Raw genomic sequence first — 11,073 nt, 5'->3', positions numbered from 1 at the left:
GGGGGGGGGGGGAGGGAAAACATTTTCTGACTCTAATGTCACTTTAAGGTACTTGAATGCATTTTTAAGATTTAGACCCCGAGTTTAGTGTCACTGTAATTTCTCTGGAGTTGGGGTTTAACATGTTATTGAAATTTATAAGTAATTTTCAATACTTTGAAATCTGCAGCTTTTATTAAAATAAATCCTGTTGATCCTCCCATGAAGGTCATTGCTTAGACTGTTATAGGGTGATAACACTGTCCCTGTCTCACGATTGTGCCCCAGCGTTGTCGTCCTGTCACATGGGCATCAGATGGAGTCTACAAATGGCTGTTTCATCACACATTATGCAGACATGGTCCACTGTTGTCAGCATCAGGAAACCCATTCTGAGAAGTATCATTCAGCCATCACTGGAGTGCATGTAGACAGGTGCAAGTAGCTACAAAGAGGCTGTAGAAGATCAGCAACACAGAGATGTAACAAAGGATGAAAAAACAAGTTATTCAAAAGTAAAAATGGCAATTATTTATGATACTCAGTGCTTTAGCAAACTAAGATGGGTTATTCACTAAGAGCCGAAGGATGTAGCATAACAATCGGCTAATTCTTTGGCTAGCTTCGGCTGCGGGAGCCCTTCGGTTCAGCCAAACCGAGGTGCTGCTGTACGGGCCATTCACAGTAGCCCTTACAGCAGCTGAAGGCAGCCGAAGTGCTTAGCTGAGCCGAATGCATATGCTCTCTTCCCATGATGGACTACGATCCATCTCACATTTAGTTTACTAATTTGTATTGAGATTGTAGTCCATCACAGGAGCGAGCTTGGAGCGGTGGCTACTTTATAACACACACAGGGACCATAGGGAACAAAAGTAGCCACCCTCCAGAAGGAAGGACAGTGTCAACACCAATTCAGAGATGATTTGAGGATCTGCAGCTGAGTGATACACAAATAAGATACATTTTTGTTAATAGTTAAGATAGCTGAATGCATTTTTAAAATTTAACTCCTGAGTTTAGTGTCACTTTAAGCTCTCATACACAAAGGCTTTAAAAGGGTACTTAGTGCTTTACTGGTGCCTATCCATAATTCCAAGTGTACAAAGTTAGCTAAGAAAAGCATTTGTCAAAATGAATATGGCTTAAAGATGGCTGAGTAAGCACAAGACCAGGTTTAGGTGGACTGACATTTATTGTTTTTTCCTTTTTCCACTGTTACAAGGCATGCTCATGGTGGGTTCTAGGAATTATTTACCAGCTAATCACATGATTATTTGCCCTCATTATGTAACACACATGTTTTCATCTGGAGTTCAAATTAATGATTACATTCTAATTGAAAGACTTCTGTGGGTTTCCCGTTGATTCCTCCGTGAGCTAATGTACATCCTGCCCATAAAAGACTATGAAGGTGACTAGTAAAAGTCCAGTAGAGAGCTCAGCTGGCTGAGAGAGAAATCAATGTAAGCAGATGGGAATGCTGCAGGGTTGCAAGAATGAAGGTTCTGATCTGAGAACTTTGTTTTTTATTAGCCAGTTGGTGTTGGGGAAAGCATGGTGGTTTTTACTAAAATGGAATTTATCATTCTTCTTCCTCTTTAAAGTAGAAATCCAATGGTTGATATAAAAGGGAGACCATTATTTTTTACTAACTCTAAATATGTAAAAATATTACAAATCTTCACCCAGAAGGCTTTGGGGTGGTTCCTGTAGCCATAAAATGACAGGGAAGATAGACTGCTGTGCATTCGTCCCAGTATGTATGTAAAGCTCAGATGTATAAAAAGATCCATACTGCTTCTGCATCTGTCAGCCTGTAATTGATTTTTGCAGGCTGCCTGCCATGGCTGTATGAAACATCTGTGACTCCCGGGCACATAAACAAATGCATGTAAAACCCTTTGTGGCTATGTGAATGAGCCCTTTGAGCATTACATCTCCTGGTATGTCTTATATTGTGAGACTGGGGTCAGAAAAGGATTGGCCAGTGCTGATGTACCTGGAGGGTTCCCCTTCCGTAGTATGGCATTAATCAGCCTACAAGCCCTGTTGGTTGATAGTTTAGTAAGCAGTGTTTTTTTGCCCTGGGATGGTAGTGGTGGTGGTGGTGAGGCAGCTGCAGGTCAAACACTGCTTGAACAACACTTAAATATGATGCCATCAGGTTATGGAGAGAAATGTGCCAAATAAAGGGCAGCAGTAATCAGACTGAATTCTGATATACATAAGCCTGATTTTTGTTTGTTTTAGATTTTTTGTGGGGGGTTTACTTAGGCAAACTATTTAAAAATATTTTTTCTGTTTCTCTCGGTGCTCTTTTATACTTATTAACTCCTGGCATTATACTAACAGTCTTTTTAAGAAAAGTTACAATTAAAACAAACATGTGCTTTTCCCATTCTGGGCAAAGCATCAAGTTTACTTTAATCTCCCCAATCCTAACACATACTTACCTTCCCTGCTTTTCCTTATGCATCCGTTCAGTGCTGGTAGCCAAAAGGAAATACCGCATACTTTCCAGTATGGAGGAGCATGCGCCTCACCCACTTGATACCGCACAGCCAATCATTGCTTTCAAAGAAGAGTCCATAGCCCTGTATAAGCTACTACCTTGTGACATGTAGCGTTTACAGTGCTTTGCTTTCATTCCCGGTGGCTAAACAGAAAAGTAGGGGAGTGAAAGGATGGTAAGAATATATCTCTGTTTAGGTCTGTGAATATTTTAACCCTCTAAACATGCCACAAGTACAGAAAAATAACTGTTGATGGAACTTTAGTGGGATTTTACCTTCCTCTTTGACATGTCAACACTGTATTTTTAGCTCTGAATTCTTAAACATATGGTGTTAGCCCTGCCTACTTCATTGCTGATGGATTACAAAGAACACAGTCCGCCTCAACTGCTCATCTCCTCTAACCCCTTCTTCACCCCCTCATCTCCCCCTCCCCATCTGCATAACCCCTGCAGACAGAGAACACAGGATGTTATCAGCTCACTAGATTTCTAGCAAAATCAACAGGGTTTTTTTGCATTTATCAAACAGATGCAAGAAAAAATGTTCAATTGTATATTTAACAGACTAAAAGGGAGCAATTCATTATTAGGGTTTACATACACTTTAAAGGGAGTATGTTGCTTTGCTCTACATGGGCAAAACACAGATTCCCTTTTAGGCTCACTTTTAAAATGCACCAGTACATCCTTTAACAAAGCAATTAAAATTCATACATTTATTTGTAAATACAACTAAGCTAAAGTATCTAAGTTTATCTTTATATTGTGCACCTGTTATTTTTTGCACAGCAGGACTCAGGCCAAGAGAGAGAAGCTCAACACACTGAATTAGTCAGGCAATGTGCAAAATAAGCTGACCGAGAACACAGTGACAGGAAGAGATAGCAGAGTGATAGTTCATCAGTGTTCTGCTGCTCCTTTACTGTCCACTCACTTTAAAGATGGTCTGACCATGGAAATAGCTGGCAAGCACCATCTATGGGTAGTATAAAGGTAGTATAAAGCTGGACATACACTGCACAATTTATTTTAGTTTTACCAACTACCGGTATGTAGTGCAAGGTTCTACATATCGATTCTCTGGATTGCTGAGAAAGGTCCTCAGATTGCATTAAAAAGCAGGATTTTGGCTAGCCCATGATTGGTTGATTGAACTTCATTCTATTTACTAAGCTCTGTGAACATTCATTTTGCAAAGTAAAGATTCAGCTTAGTAATTTAAAGAGTAACAGTGTTTTAGAAGCTGTGCCCTAAAACAGGCAAACGGAGGGCAAGAACTAATTGCCAGCACTGCCTGTTGTCTCCCTGCAGCTGATTTTTCCCCATTACTGATTTACAATGCCTTCACTGCACTGTCTCTAAATGGAAGTGGACATCTTGGTACAGGCTGGGGTTTGCTTTCTCATGCCAGAGGCTCCAGCAAGGAGAACTGTGAGAAGCACAGTAGTGACATTGCTAAAAGAGGTAGCTGTGCCTTTGATCTCACACTGCACATACATAGCTCTAAGGATATAGGCACAAGAGTGCCTAGGCAACTAGGGGTGCCACACCCCATATACTTTCTCAGAAAACTGCACAATGAACATTTCTAGATGTTCCCCATAACATCGAATATCTTCTTTTTTTGTTTGAAGGGTGGGGGAAAAAAGGAAACCCCTGGAACATTTAGCCATAACAGCATATTTACGCATTATGGCAGACTTACCCAACAAAGCAATCCCCTTCAACACTGCCTTCCTCCCTCATTGATTCTTCCATGTTCGCCCCTGTCTTCTTCCGGGTTCCGATTCTTCACCTGCTTGATTGGAATCATGATTGGAAACATGCTTATGCATGGGCACAACTTCATCTCCGCATGCCGAGCCTGTGCTCTGAGCTGTGCATGCACGGCTTAGAGTACAGAAAAAATAAATGCTGATAGGCAGCAAAGAGCTTTTAAGGTAGTAGAGGTATGCACAGTCTCTTCTTTCAGGAAAAGCCACTCGATCAGCACTTTTTTTTTTACTTTAAGGAGAACTATGAAGAGAGTAAAATGCATTTATCCCCATAGTTATAGCCGGCGTGTGACACTGCAGCCCGCTTATATGCTAAGTTTTGGGTCACTGGAGGGCATTAGTAAATGTCCTTCTGTGACCCAAAAGAGAATTATTTGGCCATTGTTCTCTTTCTCTGTTTCTCAATTCCTTTAGCAAAGCAATCTGTGAGAACTCGCTTCAAACAGTAGAGCAGTAAGGACACCTCCACTTGCTTAAATCTTCTTTTAAGGGCTTCTTTGGTGTATTCAGCAACTTGCCACACAGGCTGTATCTCACCACACAGGTATATTGAGCAACTTGCCACACAGGCTGTATCTCACCAGCTTGCCACACAGGCTGGTTCCAGGGTGGAGTCCTCCTTACTCCTGGAAAGAGACCTCCTCTGTCCCCCAGGTGGAACTCACTTAGCAGGCTGGAAGATATTCTAGAGGCCCTAATGAGCCAGCTTGCTTCAGCTGGGCTTCTTACCTCCAGGCCTCCAGCCCTCTCAGTACTTCACCATAGAGGAAGTACTTCATTATTACACTTGAATCTAGGCCATACCATTTCTGCCATCCTGGCTATACCAAAACATTGTTATCTACTTGCCGCCACAAATGCCACCGTTAAATTAACAAAGTGAATGTTTACTTACCTTGGTGGATAGGGAGACTCTATGTTCACTTTAAATATGCAATCATGAACAAGAAAATAAAAAAAAACCTGACATGGTTATTCACAAAAGGGTGAAGAGTTTGGAGAAGGCAGGAGAAGTGAACAATCTAGGACAACATAGCTGAACTGGAAAGTGAGCTGAATTGGAGAATGTTTCCAAATCAGCTATTTTGTCCTAGATTGTTCACTGCTCCTGCCTTCTCCAAACTCTTCACCCTTTTGTGAATAACCCTGTGAATGTTTGCTTGCAGGCGGTTGGATGATAGAAGTATATTTTTTAGTAAAACATCCCCAAAATGTCTGTACTGAACTAGGTGTGATACCTCATTTTGATATACGTGTTATATTCAAAATATAAACAGGAATCTACAAATTCAAAGGACAGAATATGAATTTGCTCAGGGAAAAGAGTTGTGTTGGGTAAGAGTGACCTTGCAGAGAATTATAGTTTTACAATGATTACTTTAACACATCATTAGGATAGTATGGGAGTTGATGTTTGGCAATATACACACTGGTTTCAGCTGGATGAAAAGTCCAGTTTGCTCACAGAGGTAGTAGAGACTTGACTTGCTGGGACATTTACAGTTCCATTTTTTATTACAAAACGTGCAGCTTTTGTGCTTATAAAAGTGTCCCTGTCTCTTAAAAAATGCTATTATAAGCTTATTTGACATTATATTGTCACTGTATAACGAGTAACAGTTTAACCTTTGCACAAATCTGCAACTAGCTGGGCAAGAGTTCCCTATGCTCATTTTTGTCTTCACCACTACATGAATAATCATTAAACAGCAGAATGTATCAAAATTCTTTAGGATCAGAATAGTTTACCTCATCAAAAGTATTCAGCAAAAAGGGGATATTTGTGGTACGCAATTAATACAGATTAAACACCAATTTAAAAATAATATAAAATGTGTTTTTATTGTGCTTTTTCTACTTAAAATAGAGATTTCAGGTGCTACTGTTAAAGCAGATAGTTTCAAGGATATGCATAATCCAATGTAAAATGCTTGAATAGATCAGAAAAGAATTGCACATATAGATATCCATAATGTGCATATATACATCACACATGTAGATGTTCATCCATCGCGTTTTTTTGGATCAGAGTCCACTTTTTAAGAATACATGTGCAACTAAGATTATAGGATACATCTTTTAAAGAAAAACAGCAATAAACAATTTTTTAAATCACAAATGTATATAACATCGAATTTATCTCACATTCAATTCAAACCTCTTCTGATAGACCCAGCAGCTATTCACAGTTATAGAGAAATATCAAACATTTGCTATGAATACATTCCCAAACATTAGTGTAGTGTAACACTGGGAAGTGACTATGAAAAAGACCTAAGGATACAAATTAGAAATGTGCTCCCCACCCCCCCAAAAAAAATTGCAATGATTTCCACCATTTTTTTAAAATGTGATCCAATTCCAATAATTTGGCCTTAGAGGTATTATATCCATGATTCATTGCAAAAGGGTGTAATGTCTTTTTCATATTGCTGTGCTAAAAAAAATATACATTTTTTAGACAAACAGTGCAGCTAATTTTTTTTTTGAGGATATTGTGCTGTTATAATATCTAGTTTGTCCCTGGCCAGCATGCAAAGGAGGTTTTGTTCTAGTTTGGGTTAACATATGGCAAGCAGGTAAAAATGTTGGTGAACTGCAACATACACTTTAAATCATGTCCATAGGGCAGTTACCACAAAGTTCCGTGGCATTCACCCAGAAGTCCTTTCTGTATGTTCTGATGTTTTTTTTCCCATTGTTATAACTTGTAATTTTGTTTAGTTTTCTAAGTAATTGTACACATTTTTGTTTCTTCATAAATGGTATATTTAGAGTTAGTGTCCCTGTAGTTAAGATTCCTAATCTCTTTTTCGTTTACATTTTTAGTCTGTTGCATCCATCTGTCAAAAGAAATTCACAATACAAACATTCATTTTTACATTTTAGATGGATAAAGTTTGAAGAGAAGGTGGAGCAGGGTGGAGAGAGGTGGAGTAAGCCCCATGTTGCCACATTGTCCTTGCACAGTTTGTTTGAACTGAGGACGTGTATTGAAAAAGGGACAATACTACTTGACCTAGAGGCTAACTCACTCCCACAAGTAGTTGGTGAGTATTGTAAAGGTAGTCTAAGACTGCAATAATTATGTTTCACAGGTCTGTCTACATCAAGTATTCTATCCTTTATTTGTTGCCACTATATCCATCCCTTACACCCATCAGTTTGCATTGTACTGTTCAAGCAAAGGCCATATTTTGTTAGTCAAATACAATCAATTAAAACACTTTGTAGGACTTTTATGAAAAGTGGTACGACCTATACATTTTCTTTAGGTAAGCTTAGGCATAAATGTTTAGCATATTGCAACTGTAGTCTATCTGAGCATCACTTAAAGTGACACTAAACTCAGGAGTTTAAAATTAAACATGCATTCAAGTAGCTTAACAATTAACAAAAATGTATCTTATTTGTGTATCATTCGGCTGTAGATCCTCAGATCATCTCTGAATTGGTGCTGACACTGTCCTTCCTTCTGGAGGGTGGCTACTTTTGTTCCCCATGGTCTCTGTGTGTATGTTGTAAAGAAGCCACCGTTTTAAGCTTGCTCCCATGATAGGTTACAAAACCAATACAAATGAGTAAACTAAATATGAGATTGTAGTCCATCACAGGAGTGAGCTTGGAGCGGTGGCTACTTTACAACACACACAGGGACCATAGGGAACAAAAGTAGCCACCCTCCAGAGGGAAGGACAGTGTCAGCACCAATTCAGAGATGATTTGAAGATCTAGAGCTGAGTGATACACAAATAAGATACATTTTTGTTGATAGTTAAGATGTCACTTTTAAATAATTGTGCAGGTCAACACATACACAAGTAATACACAAGTAATAGCAATCACTTTTAGGTCAATCTGTAAAAATAAACCAAAGCAACTAGATTTCTTGTATTGTTCTTGAAGATGTTTCGCTGGTCATTCGACTAGCTCTCTCAATTCAGAATTCATTTGAATTGAGAAAGTTAGTTGGATGGCCAGCAAAACATCTTCAATAAAAATAAAAGACCTTCAGTTGCTTTGATTTTATTTTTACAGATATACCATGACCTGGATGAATGAGAACCTTCACAGACACTTTAATCAAGGTTAAACCCCACTTCCTACTGGTGCTAAGCCCATCTCCTGTCATTCAGTTGGCAAACGTCAGACTTAAAATGGGCAAGAGAGGCTTTTGACTTTTAAATAATGAAAGGAGATGTGGTTTGTTGCAAGAACAGGGGGCTTAAAACTTGAAGCCCCCATGTACAACCTGGGATCCAAGTAAGTTCCATAAGCACATAAGGATCAGTTTGAACAATAACGCATGTAACACACACATACTTGCAGACACCACAAGCGTGCCTGTTTATCAGCACTGTTGTTACCTTATAAGTGTTTTAGACCTTTTCTTTGAGTAGATCTTACTGTTTTTCCTTTCAAATGAAGATTCTGCACATATTCCTATGAATCACTAAGAAGCAAGTAACACTGGCCAGGGCTAATTGATACCTAAATACACTCTAATACACAGTGCAGAAAGTATAAATGTTTGAACATATTGCTTTTTTTTGTTTAACAGAGAAAATCCTTGATAACCAGATCGAGACAGGTCTGCTCAAGCCAGAGTTAAAGGACCAGGTGACCTACACACTGCTCAGGAAACACCGACACCAGACCAAGAAATCTAACCTGCGCTCTCTGGCTGACATAGGGAAAACAGTCTCCAGTGCAAGTAGGATGTTTACCAACCCTGATAATGGTAATATAGATTGCTGCTGTCTATCCTTACTGTTTACTTCCCATCTCCATTTTATGTCTCACTGACATCAGCTAAACAGTTGAAGAGCATTTTCATTTATAATCACCATAACTTAACATCAGTAACTCATTGTTTCATGTAGAGATATTTAAACACATTCACAATATGACCTGCACATAGTTGAAAAAATTCCTCTGAATTTTTCCAAAATTATCTTACATTATTAACTCTAAACATGTCTTATCAAAAGCATCTGGTTGAGGAGGTGAACAGAAGGATACAGACAATATCTAGTATGATTGTCCGCTGCTTTATGTCCAATTATGTCTGCTGTGTGCACTTTGAGAATATATAGTGAACATAAATTTTGAAGACATATTTAGAACATGCTTAGGCCGTTACACAATGGACAGGTTTCGCATGCAGGTTGTATTCTGGAACTTTGATGCCTGAAATAAACTTCTGGATCACACGGGACAACACAGATGGTCTCACTATGGTCTAAATATCCAATTTGCATGATTGTAAGCCCTCACGGGCAGGGCCCTCCTTACCATCTTGTCTTGAATTGTATTGTAATTATAATATCTTCCTTATATTGTAAAGCCCTGTGCAAACTGTTGGCGCTATATAAATCCTGTTTAATAATAAGCTTGCGTTTACACAGATTTGAGTAGGCATAGCCATACATGTTCGGAGTGTTTCAACAAATGCAACCAGTCGGTTGACACAATTGTGGTGGGACACTATTACAAGCACTTGCAAGTACTGTACTTTTAAGTGTAAGGCCTGATTAGTGTTTGCAGATCATTTCCAGCATGGATCATTATTGTTCCCATTTCCTTATAGATAATGGGAACAAAGCTTTTAGTATAAAAAATGTACATGGTGATCTGACCATCTTTGGGCAAACTAAGACATAAGATGAGTAAAAACAGTTGAAAGATTAAACACAATTCTGGACTCTTTTGTTATAATCACAAGCATTTATTTAAAATGAATCCCTAGAACAAGCAGACAATTTCCCTGGCCACCAATGGTATTTTCGCATTTAATGCACGCTTCCTCTGGGTAGTGGGACAGAAGATGAATAAAGTGAGCACCAAGGGGTAAATAGGGCTTTTATGTTTAATTTCACAATAACTTCCATCCTGGTGTTTGGCTTTTTTTCTAATTATCATTCATCATTTCATTTTCCCACCATAATGTATTGCATGCAAAGGGTTTTCTAATGCTTTACAATCTTGTAATGTGATTTATACAGGAGGTAGAGAGGAGGGCTTGATGAAAAACTCATTCCTCTCAGGTGAATAGCATGGTGCTTAGCTGTTCTCATTTGTGTGTTATCACAGAACAGGAATAGGCAACCTCATTTATAAATCCTATTTTGTTGTTGCATAAGTAAAATGCTGTTTTGCTAAAAGTAAGTTACTGTTACAACTCTTAGGCTCTTGGTTGCCTATGCCTGTCTCCTTAAGGGAGTGCAAAAGTGCTTTAATCATTTTCATGCTGGTGTGCGGTGGACACATTAACAGTGAGTCATTTTACTGAGAGTATGTGCTTTATCATTTTCATCTTAAGCACATGCAGGCCTAAACATTCTCATTTGTGTGTGTGTATGTATATATACATATATATATATACACATGTGCTATGTGTATTTGTGCATTGTTTGTTGGTTAATATTATTTATATTCACATTTGTTGGGCTAACTGGGTATGATTTTATAATTGGTAGGAATTATTGATACATGGCCAAGTTGCACTAGTGTTTTAAGTTGGTGATGAAAATGACTTTGTCCAGGAAGTCATAAAGCAGTATGGAGGGGACTGACACATCACATCACAGGTTACATCCAAGTGCACAGTCTACATACTCAGCATGTGAAGAGTGACATGAATTCCCTTTTTTGCTTGTGCCATAGCTACATGGTAATTTTTAAATAGTGTACCAGGAGAATTTGAGCTTTTCATTAATATGTAAGATAACCTTCCATCTTTATTGAAGATGTATTTTTTACTGTTCTATTAGCTACTGTATGTGTATATATATATATATA

General features: G+C 38.5%; 1 protein-coding gene across 1 annotated transcript in view; it reads left to right on the top strand.

The window, feature by feature from the left end:
• Window positions 1–11,073, top strand: part of SLC4A4 (solute carrier family 4 member 4) — a 208,718-nt gene that overhangs the window by 134,805 nt on the left and 62,840 nt on the right. Inside the window, exons 5-6 of the mRNA XM_018553578.1 lie at window positions 7,162–7,322; window positions 8,834–9,013. Coding sequence (XP_018409080.1) covers window positions 7,162–7,322; window positions 8,834–9,013 — 341 coding nt within the window. The remainder of the gene's footprint in view (window positions 1–7,161; window positions 7,323–8,833; window positions 9,014–11,073) is intronic.

Source organism: Nanorana parkeri, unplaced genomic scaffold (assembly GCF_000935625.1).
Source record: "Nanorana parkeri isolate BGI_ZX_2015 unplaced genomic scaffold, ASM93562v1 scaffold124, whole genome shotgun sequence".
Classification (NCBI taxonomy): domain Eukaryota; kingdom Metazoa; phylum Chordata; class Amphibia; order Anura; family Dicroglossidae; genus Nanorana; species Nanorana parkeri.
Note: the sequence above shows the minus strand (reverse complement) of the source record. Positions and strands in the feature narration are given on the sequence as shown.